General features: G+C 30.9%; 4 protein-coding genes across 6 annotated transcripts; 3 read left to right on the plus strand and 1 right to left on the minus strand.

Moving 5' to 3' along the window:
* Positions 1 to 1,285: 1,285 nt before the first annotated feature.
* Positions 1,286 to 8,407, plus strand: LOC145744545 (glucose-6-phosphate 1-dehydrogenase-like). 2 transcript variants are annotated; one of them, XM_082562418.1, is made up of 12 exons: positions 1,286 to 1,437; positions 3,489 to 3,526; positions 3,817 to 3,925; positions 4,486 to 4,703; positions 5,089 to 5,247; positions 5,330 to 5,455; positions 5,621 to 5,714; positions 6,057 to 6,273; positions 6,884 to 7,092; positions 7,231 to 7,307; positions 7,517 to 7,609; positions 7,680 to 8,407. In XM_082562418.1, exons 1-12 carry the CDS (start codon positions 1,324 to 1,326, stop codon positions 7,765 to 7,767), a joined length of 1,542 nt encoding a protein of 513 aa, XP_082418544.1. In that variant the 5' UTR covers positions 1,286 to 1,323; the 3' UTR covers positions 7,768 to 8,407. The 2 variants fall into 2 exon arrangements, with proteins under 2 accessions (XP_082418544.1, XP_082418545.1); XM_082562419.1 differs by lacking the exon at positions 1,286 to 1,437 and adding an exon at positions 2,347 to 2,590.
* A 110-nt stretch (positions 8,408 to 8,517) lies between these two features.
* On the minus strand, positions 8,518 to 9,699 carry LOC145744547 (actin, muscle). The gene has a single exon (XM_082562421.1). The coding sequence runs from the start codon at positions 9,667 to 9,669 to the stop codon at positions 8,533 to 8,535; it is 1,137 nt and encodes a 378-aa protein (XP_082418547.1). The 5' UTR covers positions 9,670 to 9,699; the 3' UTR covers positions 8,518 to 8,532.
* Positions 9,700 to 10,142: 443 nt separating this feature from the next.
* On the plus strand, positions 10,143 to 15,396 carry LOC145744544 (uncharacterized). Of its 2 annotated transcripts, none has more exons than XM_082562415.1 (12): positions 10,143 to 10,280; positions 10,510 to 10,594; positions 11,012 to 11,090; positions 11,169 to 11,378; positions 11,887 to 11,987; positions 12,094 to 12,215; positions 12,398 to 12,509; positions 12,621 to 12,789; positions 13,395 to 13,526; positions 13,737 to 13,943; positions 14,227 to 14,391; positions 15,008 to 15,396. In XM_082562415.1, the coding sequence occupies exons 1-12, from the start codon at positions 10,229 to 10,231 to the stop codon at positions 15,167 to 15,169; spliced, it is 1,596 nt and encodes a 531-aa protein (XP_082418541.1). In that variant the 5' UTR covers positions 10,143 to 10,228; the 3' UTR covers positions 15,170 to 15,396. The 2 variants fall into 2 exon arrangements, with proteins under 2 accessions (XP_082418541.1, XP_082418542.1); XM_082562416.1 differs by having other exon boundaries at positions 11,015 to 11,090.
* A 1,088-nt stretch (positions 15,397 to 16,484) lies between these two features.
* Positions 16,485 to 17,917, plus strand: LOC145746444 (B-cell receptor-associated protein 31-like). The gene has a single exon (XM_082564727.1). The coding sequence runs from the start codon at positions 16,751 to 16,753 to the stop codon at positions 17,429 to 17,431; it is 681 nt and encodes a 226-aa protein (XP_082420853.1). The 5' UTR covers positions 16,485 to 16,750; the 3' UTR covers positions 17,432 to 17,917.

Below are 17,917 nucleotides of genomic sequence, written 5' to 3' on the forward strand. Positions count from 1 at the left end.
ATATTTTGAACTTTGTAATTATTTTCTTGTAAAACACCAACGTAACCGCAAGGCCAAACAAATTTATTTAAATTTAATTTGCTATGTCATTAAAGTTGGTGGGAATTTGCCAGTCATTATTACTCAGTGAGTTTTGATTACTTTGAGAAAATATTTGTAAACAGTCAGATAAGAAAATTTGTAACCATAAAAAAGGAATAATAAAATAGTTTATAATTAGTGTTGTATATGGGTATGTAGGTTTCCTTGTAAGATACTGCTCTATAAAGTTAATCCGTGATATAATATACTAACATGCCAGTTAAAAATCTGTCACGATTTTCGTTTTAGTCACGACAATAAGTTTACGCTTTAAAAATTGCCTAATGCTTTCCTGTTGTAATAACACAACGTTGTGGAAGCTAGCTGCTGTACTATTAAGTTAGTGTATTGTTGAATGGGTTGGTGTTATAAGGTAGTAACGAGTAAATATGTAAATAAGTTATAAATGCAGTTTGACAATTTTTAAATTATGAAGTTCACCTACAAAAACATTTCTGACATTTTTTAGTTTTATTTTTATAGTTTTGTAACCTTTAAATCTCTATATATTGGAGGTTTATTAGTTAAAGGTTTTTGTTCAAATAATAAAGTTTATATTTGCTATATAACAATGAAAGGCTTGTTTGCTAAATCACTTAAAGCACCAAACTGTTTTATATTTAAAATTATTTATTGACTGTGATTTTATAGTTTGTAGGTGTAAGAAAAAATTCAGGTGTACCAAATATCAAATAGAAAGTTAGTTATACTAAAATCTAAGTGAAGATTTCAACAACTAATATTTAAATAGTTTTATAATGTGTTTAGAAATATCTGATTTAATCAGAGGTAGTTACTTTATGGATTAAAACAAGAATAAATTTTAAATAGAGTTTATGTTTTAAGCAAATATAATTTACCGGCAGCGTGGTGTAGTGGTAAGAACACTTGCTACACCACCATAAGGTCCTGGGTTTAATCCCCACTGCTTTCATGCTGTAGCGCCCTTGAGTAAGGCGCTATAAACGGTATAAACTCCTGCTGAGCCAGCACTTAATCAGCAGCATAATTACTGGGCAATTATAATCTCCATAATATCCCAAACTGTCACAAACAACTCAGGACTGGGGTGGAGTAACTGATGTTAATCTATGTTGAGGTCGCACATTCGACCTTCCCACATCGAGGATAAAGATATATATATATATATACATTTTTAATTATTATTGTATTCTTCAAGTGAAAACTGTTTTTTATCATTTTTTTCAAGGTTTAGGTTTTATTTAAAATAAATTGTTCAATATGTCAAGACCCACTAAAGAAGTTAGAGTTGTTGATATCTATGCTCAGTTCAGAGAAGATTTATCACAAACTATCATCGGTGAAAATTATGTCTTTGTCGTTCTCGGAGCTTCTGTAAGTTAAATTTTTCATTGAAATAATTTTTTTTATTTCAAAAATTTATAAATCATCTATATAACTATCATCTAAATTTAATTTTTATAGTAAGCAAAACACATTAAAAATGTTATTGTAATAAATTTGGTTTATAAAAAAAATTAGTTATTTTTACTATTTAAAATTGGTGTGTCATCAACTTCATTATTTTATGGTGTTGCTCATTTATTGCAAAAATACTAATACTAACACTTAGTTTCTATTCCATTTTCAATTTTTAGCTGTTGATTTTTTACTCCTTTACCTTTTTTAAAAAATCTTTTTTATTAATTTTGTTATTTTTTTTTTTACATTTTTAAACATCTTTTTTTTTAACATAAACATTTTGACAAAAAATGATTTTATACTAAACATAAAATTCCCCTTAAAAATTTTAATTTTCAAATTTGAAATTGAACTAGCAATAACCTAAAGCTATTTGATATAAAAGCATAGTACAGTGTAAAACAGTATGAAAAATAATGTAGCAAAAAAATGGAATATATTTTTTATGTGGTAAAAATGTTATTTATCTAACTAACTGGTATAAAAAATAAATTTACTTTTGTTAAGGCATCGTGACCTAATGACCTTTTATTCAAAAATAAACAAGTTCTATTTTAAATGCTTAACCCTTACACATAAGCTAAGCTTTTATTCAAGTACATCCTATTACAAATAAATATGAATTGTATATAACAACATTGAAAATCACATAATCACAACCACTCATCACTTCACTTACTAACAACAGTTTTCTTTGTTTCTTTATTATCCGCTCTCCTTTTTCAATACCGGAGTGGTCACGTGACCATGAAACCTGAGCCCTCTCTTTTCTATTGACGAGCATAAGAGAGCATAATGGAACAGTATATAAAAGTATAGACAGTTTGTAAGTGAGCTTGTATGTGTATTGTATAGTACGAATAGCGCTCGCCCAGGATATAGCTTAGTCATTGAGCGTACAGCAGAAAAACTGAAACATAAACATTTTAACACATCGGGTTGTTATATAAGACCAAGAAATATGACAGAACAGGTCGTCAGCCAAGAATCATTTAATTCTCTTATTAGAAAATCGACTATGGAAGTCCAAACGGAAAGCAACGTTTTTGTAGTACTTGGTGCTTCGGTAAGCTATACTGTTAAAGAATAACATTAAATTTGAGCTTAAATATGTAGCCATTTAGTTATTTAATATATTTGAGACATTTATTGTTGATTACTATCATTTTTTGATCGTTTATCTTACATAAAAGTTCATTTCTTGGTTGCCTTTTTTTCTCTATACGTAAAGTCGGTTTTATAACGATGTTATGATAATAAACAATTTATTTTGATCAATTTTGAGATATATACAAAAATATTAAATAAAAATACCATATTCTTATTTATTTATTTTCTAAACAAATATGAAACATAATTTAATGTATAATGAAAGTGCTATCCAAAATTAAATATAATTTAACATGCTTACTAATAAACAAATATCAGCGTAGAATTTTTTTAATTACCTATTTTTTTGTAAATAATGTATTAGCTTCCTTATGCTGCTAGTACATGCTTACATATACAATAATTATATTGTTTTAGACAATAATATGAATATGATTAATTCTGTCGCTAAATTTAATATTTTTCAATCCATCTTTTAGGCATTTTTTATTAATGATCGTCGATCGATATTTGGCGGAAGCGGAATATTTATTTTTAAAATAATCGAATAATTGTAAATTTGAGTATTTTTTTATTAAATAATTGTGTTTTTTTTTCTACTGTGTATATTTTTATGGCTGAATAACTTTAAAATATTCGAATTTGAATAGATTAGGTCTAACCGCTAGAGATTACATTTATTCTGAAAATTCTTTATATATATTTTTAATTTCTTAAATCGTTAATCAATACTTGTTTAATAATTATAAAAAATTAATAAATTTACTATTAAAGACATTAGTTATATTAAAAAATAAATAAAATGATATCGTTTATATTTAGAAATTATGTAATTACATTTATTCTTAATTTAGGGTGACTTAGCGAAAAAGAAGATTATACCAACCTTATGGTGAGTTCGTTTATTTGTTTATTATCATGTTTTTAAAATTGATTGCGTTAAATAAATAAATAAGGAAATAAAAGGAATCAGTTTTATTGAAAGTATATACAATTAAATACTTTAATTCTTTTTTTAACAATGAATTTAAAAATGTAAAAACAAATAAAAAAAACGCTATGTAATGATATAGTGACTTGCGTTTTTTGGCTTCGTTATTATTAACATTCTTTTATATATATTTAAATGTAAAATAATTTTAAATTTATATACTTTATTTTAATAAATTTTTATTTTTTAAGGTGGTTGTTTAAAGATGATCTTCTGCCAGCTAATATTCGATTTATCGGCTACGCTAGATCAGACATGACAGTTCAACAAATCAAGGACAAAGCTTATCAATATATGAAGGTGTGTTGGTATACTTTATATCGCGCTCAGTATAACATTTACCCCTTTTATTATAAATTAAATAAAAACCATAATTTTACGTGTAAAACTGTTCTAGTTAGATTTTATAATTTGTTATTTCTCGATAACTAAAAAATAATTCATTAAAGGGCAACGTATAGTGTTTTTTACCGGCAGCGTGGTGTAGTGGTAAGAACACTTGCTACACCACACATGAGGTCGTGGGTTCAATCCCCACTGCTCTCATGCTGCAGCGCCCTTGAGTAAGGCGCTATAAACGAAATAAACTCCTGCTGAGCCAGCACTCAGTCAGCAGCGTAATTATCAAGCAATTATAATCTATAATATCCCAAACTACCACAGGCAACTCGAGACTGGGTCGGAGTAACTAATGTTACTCTATGTTTAAGTCGCGCATACGACTTTCCCATATCGAGGATAAAGATATACACAAAACAAAAAAAAGAAACCTTTTTACACCCTTGTAAATATTCCAAAAAATATACCTAGTACATATATATAAACTACACTAACACCTTTACTTTATTACTACTTAAAAGGTAAAAGACAATGAGCAAGCAAAACTGGACGCTTTCTTCAACGTATTTTCATACGTAAAAGGATCGTATACTGATAGTAAGGCGTTCGCCGGACTCGATACCGCGATCCGGGCGTTACCGAAGGGCGACAAGGCGAACCGGTTATTTTACCTTGCTCTCCCCCCAACCGTTTTTGCTGATGTCACAAAAAACATCCACGATACTTGTATGAAACATGAGTAAGTATCGAAAATTTTAATTAAAGTGCTATATTTGAAAGATTTGCAATTTTTCGCGTGACGTAGAAAGCACTAAGTAATGTAGTGAATGTAAACACGCTAGTACTTTTTACGTCATCACAAACAGGGCTTCCGTTTTCTTTTTTTAATTAATTTTAATTTTTTTTTAAAGTTGTATAACTTAAAAAGTAGGTGAAATTATTTAAAGTTAAAACCATTTTTGTGTTCAGTGACACCAACTTTATCAGTTTTTGAGTAAAAAAATATCGCCAAAATAGGACTTTAACAAAAAAGAAAAATTTAAAAAAATCAAAAAAAAAATCCGATTTTTACAATTCAAATTTTTTCTGATTATGACGTAACAATTTTTCTTATGATGTCACAGTGGTTGGAACCGCATTATCATCGAGAAACCATTCGGTAAAGACTTTGATTCAAGCGCCGAGCTTTCCAACCATTTATCTGGTCTTTTTAAGGAGGAACAACTTTACAGAATCGACCATTATCTTGGAAAAGAAATGGTTCAAAATCTGCTGGTTCTTAGGTGGTTATTTTTGGCGTTATAATATGGTGTTTTTTAATGAAAATAATGGTGTTTTTTATTAATTAATTAAAATTATTTTTAGATTTGCCAACCGTCTTTTTGGACCAATTTGGAACAGGGAACATATTAGTAGCGTTCTTATTACTTTTAAGGAACCATTCGGAACAACTGGTCGAGGTGGTTACTTTGACCAATTCGGAATTATCAGGTAAAAATGGTGTCTGTTTAATAATTAAATGGTGGCAAAATAAAAACCAAATTTAAATAAACCATTCAATACTTACTAGATATATAGATTTCTTTTTAAAACATTTTTTTTAAAACATGTTTTTTATCATAATATTTTTTGATTTTGTATTTATTTTTGTTGCAGGGATGTAATGCAAAATCATCTTCTTCAAGTTCTTTGTCTAACTGCAATGGAGAAACCAGTCAGCAAAAATGCTGACGATATTAGAGACGAAAAAGTAAAAAATCAAATATCTTTTTTTTCAATTTATTTATCCTTGATGTGGGATGGTCAACTTCACGACCTAAACATAGAGTATCATTTGTTACCCCGACCCAGTCTCGAGTTGACTAAATATATAATTATGCTGCTGATTAAGTGCTGGCTCAGCAGGAGTTTGTACCGTTTATATCGCCTTGCGCTACAGCATAAGAGCAGTGGGGATCAAACCCACGACCTTATACAATGAAGCTGAATATTCTGATTTAATTTTCGCCCCTAAACAGCTTTACAAATACTAAAATTGCTTTTTAATTTTAATTAATATTTTTACAATATAATATTCTTAAATTTTTTTTAGGTTAAGGTTTTAAAGTCGATTAAAACTCTGGCCGTGACCGACTTCGTCTTGGGACAGTACGTTGGGAACCCGGAAGGAACCGGGATGGAGAAGGAGGGTTATTTGGATGACAAAACGGTGCCGAAAGGTTCCGTCACGCCGACTTTTGCTACAGCAAAATTCAATATTTGCAACGAGAGATGGGATGGGGTTCCGTTCATTATGAAATGCGGAAAAGGTGATAATAAAAATAAATGTTTTTATTTTAAAACCAAATAAAAAACTCGTCTGAAGTTAGACACCATTTTCCTAGTTCAGTATTTGGGCCCAGATTTAAAATTTAATTCTATATTTAGCACCAGTTTCAAAATCAAGTTTTGCCTAAAGGGACATTTATTACCTCTATTAGCTTAAACTATTCCTTACTTTATGTAGACAAATTAAATTGCGCTATATTATGATCTTATATGTTTTTTGTTTTTTTTTGTATATATTTTTATCCTCGATGTTGGAAAGTCGAATGCGCGACTTAAACATAGAGTAACATCAGTTACTCCGACCCAGTCTCAAGTTGCCTGTGGCAGTTTGGGATATTATAGATTACATTGGCGCAATATTTAAGCTGCTGATTAAGTGCTGGCTTAGCAGGAGTTTATACCGTTTATAGCGCCTTACTCAAGGGCGTTAAAGCATGATATCAGTGGGGATTGAACCAACGACCTCATGTGTGGTGTAGCAAGCAAATGTTAGTCGTGGCCAAGGAGTTTGCTTTAAATCTGGTGCCTTAAAAAGGACCGAAAACTAAAGTATAATTTTACATCGTTATAAAAATTTATTTTTATTTTCAGCTCTAAATGAGCGGAAAGCGGAAATCCGGATTCAATTCCGCGACGTTCCGGGCGATATATTCGGTGACGGAGTGGTTAAGCGGAACGAGTTAGTTATAAGGGTTCAACCTAACGAAGCAGTTTATTGTAAGATGATGACGAAAACACCTGGAATGAATGTGGAACCAGTTGAGACTGAGATGGACTTGTCCTACAATAAAAGATACAAAGTAAAAAAAAATATTTTTACGAAAAAAAAAAAAAAATTAAATTAAAATTGTTTATTTTAAATTGATTTTTTTTATTTTTTTGTAAAATTTTTTTTTTTATTTTTTTTTTACAAAATGTTGTTTAATTTTTTTTTTTAGGATGTTAAAATGCCTGACGCATACGAGCGACTGATATTGGATGTTTTTACAGGCTCACAACTTAACTTTGTTAGAAGGTGAATAATTAAATTTTACTAACATTTAAAAAAATCTTGAAGATATAATTTTTAAAAGATTTTTACGAAATTTATTTTTTAGAAATTTATTTAATTTTTAACATAAGCTTAAGTAACGTATTTTATAAAACTTTTTCAGTATAAAAAAATAGTTTTTTTTAACAAATTTTTTTTTTAATTAATAATTAATTTTTTTTTTGTAAATTTAGTGATGAGTTATCAGAAGCCTGGAGAATCTTTACCCCAGTTTTGCACAAAATTGAAAAAGAAAAAGTCAAACCTCTTCCATATGTTTATGGATCGTAAGTTTCTAAAAAAAATAAATAATTAAAAAATTATTTTTTTTATAATTTTTACTACTTTGTTATTTAGACGTGGACCTGCAGAAGCTGACGAGCTTACTAAACAAGCAGGGTTTCACTACACTGGCACATACAAATGGGTTAACCCACATCTTTAACAAATTTTAGATTATTTGGAAGCTCTGTTTTTTTTCATACACAATATATTTTGCAAACGACTTTTTGATTAATTTTTCAGTTATTTTTTTTTTGAGCTATGCAGTTAAAAATGTGAATATACAAATTTTTGTACAAAAAAGTTACACTCTAAAGTTAATAACTGTAAAAAAAAGTGTTACTATTTTTGGCAATTCAGTTTATACTAAAATTGCTTTTTGACACAACTTTTTAAAATTGTATTATACGAGAATAAGGGCAACTTTGTAATACTGCCTTAATATATACTTAATAATAATAGCCTGAGATTATATTCTTGTGTTAATATATCAACTGGTTCAACGCTTTTTGCACTTACAACTATCTGTTCCATATAACCTATTAGTTAACATGTAATCACTATATATTTACTAACCTAGTAGTAGTCTGTATAACTATATATATACCGTGTTGTGGTACTCGGTCTATTTTAAATTTTCCATACACTTTACTATTGGAATTTATAATGGTATTGTTGTAATACGGATGTAAATATAAACTTGGGTTAAATTTTTTGACATTATTTTTTGAACCTATAATTATAATTGAACGATTTTTAACTTGCTGTAATTTACTAAATAAACACGTTATTATACTCTAGAAACTGCTGTTTTTTTTCTACAAATTGTTTAAACAAAAATAAATTACTTATCACATTTTGGTTTGCTAAAAATTATTTATTTTTAAAATAACAAGTTTTGACTTTGCAATAATTTAAATTTATTCGTTTAAAAACATTTTCGGTGGACAATTGATGGACCAGCTTCGTCGTATTCCTGTTTAGTGATCCACATCTGTTGGAAGGTGGAGAGAGATGCAAGAATGGAGCCTCCGATCCACACGGAGTATTTTCTCTCTGGAGGAGCGATGATCTTGATCTTCATGGTGCTTGGAGCAAGAGCAGTGATTTCTTTCTGCATCCTGTCGGCGATACCAGGGTACATTGTTGTTCCTCCGGAAAGGACATTGTTTGCATAAAGATCTTTTCGGATGTCGATGTCGCACTTCATGATGGAGTTGTAGGTTGTCTCGTGGATGCCAGCTGATTCCATGCCGATGAAGGAAGGTTGGAAGAGGGTTTCCGGGCAACGGAATCGTTCGTTTCCGATAGTGATGACTTGACCGTCTGGTAACTCGTAACTTTTTTCCAAAGAAGTAGATGAAGCAGCAGTTGCCATCTCTTGTTCGAAGTCGAGTGCGACGTAGCACAATTTTTCTTTGATATCACGAACAATTTCTCGCTCAGCAGTGGTGACAAAAGCGTAACCTCTTTCTGTTAAGATTTTCATGAGGTAATCGGTAAGATCACGACCAGCCAAATCCAACCGCGCGATGGCGTGAGGGAGTGCATATCCTTCATAAATTGGGACGTTGTGGGAAACACCGTCACCTGCATCTAAAACAATACCAGTTGTTCTTCCTGAAGCGTACAAGGAAAGGACGGCTTGGATAGCAACGTACATGGCTGGTACATTGAAGGTTTCGAACATAATTTGGGTCATCTTTTCACGGTTGGCTTTGGGGTTGAGTGGAGCTTCAGTGAGAAGGGTTGGGTGCTCTTCTGGTGCAACTCGAAGTTCGTTGTAGAAGGTATGATGCCAGATCTTTTCCATATCATCCCAGTTGGTGATAATTCCGTGCTCGATTGGGTATTTCAAGGTAAGGATACCTCGCTTGCTCTGAGCTTCATCACCGACGTAGCTATCTTTTTGTCCCATACCGACCATGACACCTTGATGTCTTGGTCGTCCAACGATCGATGGAAAGACAGCTCTTGGTGCATCGTCACCAGCAAAACCAGATTTGACTAATCCTGATCCATTGTCGCACACTAAAGCGGTTTGATCTTCTTCTGAGTCAGACATGTTGATGATTTTCTTAGTTGCTTTCTTAGATACTTGAAGTTGAAAGAAGTAAGTAACTGATGACTATCTAAGTTTCGCGTAAGCTTATATAGGATATCGACGATTTGAAAAAAGGAAAATTAAGTCCATATACGGTATTTGAAACTGGCAGCAGTTGTTGTAATTGACTTTTCGTGTGAAGATTGTCAACAACATTCTATCACACGTTACCAACTGTTTGATCTGTAGTAGGTTGCTTATAATACAATGCGAACATTAGCACTTACTTTTGTTACGCGCATAGGCAACGTGATACTCAAATAATATTTTTTTACAAACAACTAACGAATATACTTACTAAAACATTTTTTATTTATTTAAAATGGGATTTCAATTTGTTTTATTGTGGCGAAATATATTGTTTTGTGTGGCAGTCGTGTTTTACCCAACTAGGTCATTACCCCAATTTTTCGGTGAAGTTTTTTTAAAACCCAACTTTTTCCTTCCAACTTTAAGATAAACTGCTACAATTTTTTTACTGTTAATTTATTCCCTTTTGGCGTTTTTTTAACTAAGTACAATGGTTGCACACAAAAATATGAATTCGCGATCGAGTTCAACTTCATTTAACAGTAAGTTTGTAAATTTTAATTAGTTTATTACTAGTTTTCCTGACAGTTTTACGTTTTAAAAAAATATAGGTAGTTTTACGTTTTAAAAAAAATAAAAAATTGTATGTTTGATTTATTAATTAAAGTTTTAATAGTAAGATAGTGTATGGGTTACATATGTTATTTCATTAAAGTTAAACATTACTATATTTCTGTATTACTTGTTTATTAATTGTTTATGTTTTTTTAGAATCATTTTCCAGTTCGTTTATTCAAAGTAAAAGTTATGGTTCTGTGATGCAGACTCATCCTTATGCATTATCATTTAATAAAAAGTAAATATTTATATTCACCAATCTAATAATTTTTTAAATTTTAGCTTTTAATTTTGTTTAAAAGGAATTAATAAATTTATTTAACTTTTGTATGGACATATTTTTTTTTTTATATATTTTTATCTTCGATGTGGGAAAGTCGAATGCGCGACTTAAACATAGAGTAACAACTGTTACTCCGACCCAGTCTCGAGTTGCCTTTAGCGGTTTGGGATATTATAGATTATAATTGCCCGGTAATTATGTTGCTGATTAAGTGCTGGCTCAGCAGGAGTTCATACCGTTTATAGCTCCTTACTCAAGGGCGCTACAGCGTAAGAACAGTGTTGATTGAACCCACGACCTCATGGTAGTGTAGCAAGTGTTCTTATCACTATACCACGCTGCCGGTTTTTAATTTGTTAAATATTATTTAAGCAGGTCTCAAAAGACGACTATATTTGACAAATTATACAAAACCACCCCCTTAAAATCTGGAAATAAAATAGAAAAGATTGTAAGTTGAATTTGAAATTATTTTTAACCCAATAACGTTTGACTAAAATTGTAAAAATTGTGGATTTTTCATTTCAAGCGAAATCGAAAAAGAATAACAGAATTAGATCGATGTATAGACATGAAGCAGCGTGAAAAATATAATCTGTTACTCGAACAACATCGCAGAGAAGCAACCATAAAATTATCCTCAAAAAATTTAACTAACTCGGCAAAATCTACTCCAGTCAAACGAAATATTCCAGTGATTAATTTAACTGGAGACACGCCAATACCTTCTATAAGAAAGGTAATTTAGATATTTTTTTATGCTTAAAAAATAACAACTGCTCACTTTTATCAAGTTAATATTAAATTTAAGGCTAAAATTTAATGTTAAAAAGAGTTTTTTGTATATATCATTATCCTCGATGTGGGAAAGTCGAATGCACGACTTAAACATAGAGCAACAACAGTTACTCCGACCCAGTCTTGAGTTGCCTGTGGCAGTTTGGGATATTCCTTATATTTGCCCAGTAATTATGCTGCTGATTTGGTGCTGGCTCAGCAGGAGTTCATACCATTTATAATGCCTTACTCAAGGGCGCTACAGCATGGGATCACTGGGGATTAAACCTAGGACCTCATAGTGGTGTAGGAAGTGTTCTAACCCCTAAACCATGTTGCTGGTAAAGTTAAAGCTTATTAACAAAAATTAGTTGAGTTATGTAGTTGTGTTTGGTATAGTAGCCAGTATAAAGTATGTATGTATCTAATTTTAGCATAATTTTATTAATAGTGACCTTTGATTTTTTAAGCGATTTTTTAACAAGCCATTACTTAATACCAAGTGTACTAATGGAAACAAAAATAATGGACTTCCTTCACCATTTCAACAACCCAGTTCTCTTGAAAAACTGTAAGCTATTAAAGTGGAATAAATAAAGATTGTGTTTTCAATAATCTATAATTAAAATTAATTTTTTATTTTAGTACCAAAAAAATAATTTTTTTTTTAAATTTAGTTATTCATTTAACTCAAGCCTTGGGTTGACTACATCTACTCCCACTGTTAGTAGTTCAGAAAAATCTTGGCCAACTTCATCTTTAACACAAAAAGAAAATAACTCAACTAAAGAAAAACAAAGTGAGAAATTTTGCACTTAATTTTTCTAATGTCATAAAAAAATTTAAAAAAAAATTATTTTAAAGTGTTTTTTTGTATATATATGTGTAAGTGTACAGAATTTATTCATTGTATTTTGATTTTAAGTGTAGCCATTTTAATTTTTAGGTATTTAATTTTTTTTATAATAAATTTTTATAAAGGTGCTAGCATAAGTATGGCAAGTGTAACTGCCCCGTTTTCAAGAAGCACAAATGTTGAATGGATGTCTAAAAGAAGTAGTCCGTATTTATCAGAATCCTTTATATCAGATCTGTGAGTTATTTATATATCAAGCGTAAAGTTAGGATTTTAATTGTTAATTTGTAAGCTTTAGATTCGTAGAACGAAATTTTTTTAGAAAAATATTTTTTTTTGTAATTTTAGAATTGGAACTTATGGAAGAAAGGAGCGGGAGAGGAAAAGATTGGTTGCCGAAGAGGAGACGAGGGCTAGGTTGCTAAGGGAGAGGAAGAAAATGAAAGATGACTTTCTTGCAAAGTTGCTCACCAAAAAACTTCAAGTTCAGGAAGAAGTTATTGCAGAATTATCATCGGTAGGTTAAATATTTGAAAAAATATTTGGTTCACGTTAACTGTTCGTACCCAGACAAAACTGATAAACACTACAAACCTCCCAAATTTACTCGTAGCTTGTACGTAACTCTCCTACGCAACACCTTTTTTGTTTTGTGTGGTTCTCTCGTTTTGTGAACGAAACGTTGTTTTATCTAACCCTTACCCCAACCCTATCTAAGTTTGTTGTGTTTTATCATCTGATATATATACCCTTACCCCAACCCTATCTAAGTTTGTTGTTAAAAAACATTGTACCTTTACAATGTGTAGACGTGTCTGCTTATTAACAACACACTTTGTTGGGGGCCTGTCTGCTAATTAAAACAAACTTAGATAGGGTTGGGGTAAGGGTATATATATTTGAAGACTAAGATGATGATAAAATGTAGTAATTGATAGCTAATGTTTATTGTTTATTATTTATTCGCATAGGCTACATTGTGAGAGAGCTATCTCGTAAATATTACGTAACTCCTAAATTTACTGGTTTTGAGAACGTAACTTTTTTTTGTTGAGTTACGGACAGTTAACGTGAACCAAATATTTTATTAAAATTTTCTTTAAATTTTAATTTTTTTAATAGGAGATAGAAGCCAGTGTTGATAATGCTTTATTTCCTCATCCCGGGCCCCAAGTGTTAGTCGAAAAGTTCAATATTTCAATAACAAGAGAACATATGCAGACTCTTGCTGGTTTAAACTGGTTAAATGACGAGGTAAAATAACTTCAAAACTTAAAATAAAATTTTATGATATATACCTATTATATTTTTAATATTCATAAAATTTAATCAAAAATATATTAACTATAAATAAATCTCAGTTTAAAAATGTTGCCAATTAATTAACTATTACAACTTTCGAAATTTAAACTCAAGTTTTTTAAACTAAAAAAGCTATTTTAATTTTTTGAACTTATTTTTTAGATTATTAATTATTATATGGAGATGATAGTAGACCGTGCAAAAATGGCTGAAAATCTGCCTTCAATTCATGCTATGAACACTTTCTTTTATCCAAAACTAGTAACACAAAATTATAAATCAGTTCGACGATGGACTAAGAAAGTCGATATTTTTTCAAAGGATTTAATTCTGTATCCAATTCATTTAGGAGTGCATTGGACATTGGCGGTAATTATTTTGGATTAATGTTAAATTTGGTTTTATTGTATTAGTTTGGAGTTCTTGACATTATAAAGTTTAACCGGCAGCATGGTGTAGTGGTAAGAACACTTGCTACACCGCACATGAGGTCGTTTTTGCCGAGTTAGTTAAATTATTTTGCCGAGTTAGTTAAATTTTTTGAGGATACTTTTTACTAATCTTCCAAAATGTAAACCATACTGCACAAATTGTAAGCTTTTTACCTATATGATATTTTAATTTTTAATGATATTTTAATACTAAACTTTAGGTTATCGATTTTCGCTCCAAAGAAATATCGTATTATGACTCTATGGGTGGGACAAATGAGAAATGCCTGTATGCATTAAAGGAATATTTAAATTCTGAGCACCTGGATAAGAAGAAGTCAGCTTATGATACTTCAGAGTGGAAGATGATTAACAAGTTAGCCACTGTAAGTTGAATGTATTTATTTAATAGTTTTAATATTTTTTTTCATACAAAACGCCCCGGGTTAGATTCCTGATGCTTCTATGGTGTAGCAGCCTTCACAGGGGTTGTGTAAATAAGACAAACTTCTGTTAAAACAAAAACCGGATTAGTTAATGCATTTTTTTTGGGGGGGGGATATTTCTTTATCCTCGATGAGGGAAAGTCGAATGCGCGACTTAAACATAGAATAACAACTGTTATTCCGACCCAGTCTCGAGTTGCCTTTAGTAGTTTGGGATATTATTGATTATAATTGCCTGATAATTGTACTGCTGATTAAGTGCTGGCTCAGCAGGAGTTCGCACCGTTTATAGCGCCTTACTCAAGGGTGCTACAGCATGAGATCAGTGGGGATTGAACCTACGACCTTATGTGTGGTGTAGCAAGTGTTCTTACCACTACACCATGCTGCCGGTTTTATAATCAATAATATCCTAAACTGTCAAAACCAACTCAAGACTGGGTTAGGGTAACCGATGATACGCCAGTTATAGGTAAAGTTAGCCTTTTTCCCATCGCAGACCAATATATACAAAAATTTCTTTATAAAAAAATAATTTTTAATTTTTTTATGGCAGGATATTCCCCAACAAATGAACGGTTCAGATTGTGGAGTTTTCACTTGCACGTTTGCAGAGTTTGTCGCACGGAAATCACCTTTAACTTTTCAACAAAAAGACATGCCGTTAATTCGACGTACTATGGTTTGGGAAATCCTGAATTCAAAACTTACAAGATAATTAAATTTTTTTTTAAAGTAATTTTTGAAATGCAATATTTATTTTGTAATAATTATTAAAGCCAAAACTGCCAATTTTTTGTTTTAATATTTTTTGGGTTATTTTAAAATACTAAAAAAGGTAATAAATATATATTTAATTATTTTTCGATGAAGTTTAATTCCTTGTTTAAGTGCATTTTTTAGTATTTTTTTTTTAATATTTGTTCTTCGTTACTAAAGATATTGTCTCCCCTATTAAATTTATTTTCGTCTAGAATAAGTTCATTTTAATAAAAATATCTTTTTACATCAGAAGAAATTTATGACTAGGTAAATAAAAAGTTTAACTATTATTAGGTAAAGTTAAATAGAAACTAATACAATCACGGTTTTTAGTCTTCACCAAACTGGGGTTAAGTACTAGTGTTTCTAAGTTTTATTCCTATTTATTTTAAGTTGTAGATAGAGTAACATAAGTTAATCTAAACATAGAGTAACATAAGTTACTCCGACCCAGTCTCGAGTTGCCTGTGGCAGTTTTGGATATTATAGATTATAATTCCCGATAATTACGCTGCTGATTAAGTGCTGGCTTAGCAGGAGTTCATACCGTTTATATCGCCTTACTTAAGGTCGCTACAGCATGAGATCAATAAGGATTGAACCCACGACCAAAGGTGGGCACAAAATCGTTAATGCGTTAAACGTTAAATAACGAAGTTAATTTTTTTGTTAAAAGTTAACTTTTAAGTTAATTTTAAAAATCGTTATCGGACCTGTTAACTTTCGTTAAATTAAGCCCGTTAACTCAATATTTTACAAGTAAATCCATGGTAATATAAGGAATATATATGTTTAAAATCGCCGTTTATCGGGTTTAATCGTCGCAATTTTTAAACGATGTAAGTAATTACTATCCGGCCACTGTTATTTGGGCATTAAGCCTATGCCAGTTTTAAAAACTTCTTCTAAACCATTTTCGTCTAGTTAAAACATCGATTAAGAAAAAAACTATTTTTTTAAATTTTTTTTTTATAAAAAAGGTAATTTCTTTGTTTGTTTTAATTAAATTTTAACGTTAACGTTTAACGATAACTTCCGTTACACTTGGTTTAATTTACCGAAAAAACGTTAGCGAAGTTACTGTTATGTGTAACGAATAATCATTCAACGAAGTTGCTTTTTCGTTTAACTGTGCCCACCTATGCCCACGACCTCATGCGTGGTATAGCAAGTGTTCTTACCACTACACCACGCTGCCGGTAATTAAGTATTGTGCAAGCAGTTCCTACAAAAAAAAATCAAATGATTATACGAATTCCTTGTGTTAAGGTTTAAAATGTTGCTTAAAAGCTGTGAAATCCGCCTTTCATTTTCGAGGATAACTAACGTGTAAAAAATGGAAAATTCATACCAGAAAAAAACATGGTCGCTAGGTTTTACTCAGTTCTTGTTTGTTGTCTGTCACTAACTGTACAAAGGTCTATTTCCGATTTTTGCGTAAGTTTTACATTTCGTTTAAGACTACGTGTTAAATTTTGAATCATATGACCGAGTAGTTTATAAGACGTTAGATTAACTATTTACGTAAAAAAAGAAAATGAGTTTACAGTGGACAATAGTGGCCGGTTTTTTGTATGCCGAAATCTTCGTGGTGTTACTATTATGTATCCCATTTATTAGTTCTAAAAGATGGAATGCAATTTTTAAATCGCGACTTTTCGGCCTTTTTGTGTTGTATTCGAATTTTTACTTTATCACAATCATTTCTATACTATGTTTACTGTTCGCCGATGCCATTAGAGAAGTTAGAAAGTACTCACTACCCGATGCCCAGCAGGTTAACTTGTCCAATAATCCTAATGCACAAGACCATGTGTTGATGATGCTCTTCAGAGCTCAGCGTAACATCTACATCTCGGGTTTTGCTCTGTTTTTGTTTCTTGTGTTGCGACAAATGGTCGTTCTTATCAGTGGGAATGCAGCTTTAGAAGCGAATTGTGAAGCATCCAAAAAACAAGCATTAAGTGCTACAAGAGCCGCACAATCTCTCATGGAAAACAGTGAAACTGGAGGAGATAATAAAGTAGATCAAGTTGAACTTGAAAATCTCAAGTCCAAACTCGCTGAAGCACGAAGCGACCTGAAATCGGCGGAGAAAAATTTAGCTGCCATGAAGTCGCAAGCCGAAGCCACAAACAAGGAGTATGACCGCTTAATGGTAGAGCATGCTAACTTGCAAAACGAGCTAGGTGAAGGGTCAAACAAAAAGGACAACTAGGAGAAACTATTGGTTATGGAATTTAAATTACTGAAGTATTTTAAAAAACACTGACACTATGGTTGCCATGTTGTATATATTCAACAGCTTGAACTTGTAAAATTGTGCATTATATTATTATTTGCTTACTATTAATCTGTAGAAACCGGAATTATATATTTGACAGGACATTTTTATTATTGTTGTTAATTTAGTTGCGTAGAAAAAAAAGTTAATTCATAATTTTGTGATCTGTAATTATTGTATATGTTTGCTTATTTATATTTGTTTCACAGTTTGGGTTATCTGCCCTTAATAACTAACTAAACATTTCTAGTGGGTAATATCACATACCTAGGTTGTTTAAAATACCATTTATAAAATTAAAAATAAATGCTTATGAAAAAAACTTCATTTAAAAATATGTATGCATGAATGTGACTATACTGTGTTAATGTAAGTGTAATAATATTGGTGATAATGAAAAAATTTGTTTAAATTTAGAAG

Source organism: Corella eumyota, chromosome 3, assembly GCF_963082875.1.
Source record: "Corella eumyota chromosome 3, kaCorEumy4.1, whole genome shotgun sequence".
Taxonomy (NCBI): domain Eukaryota; kingdom Metazoa; phylum Chordata; class Ascidiacea; order Phlebobranchia; family Corellidae; genus Corella; species Corella eumyota.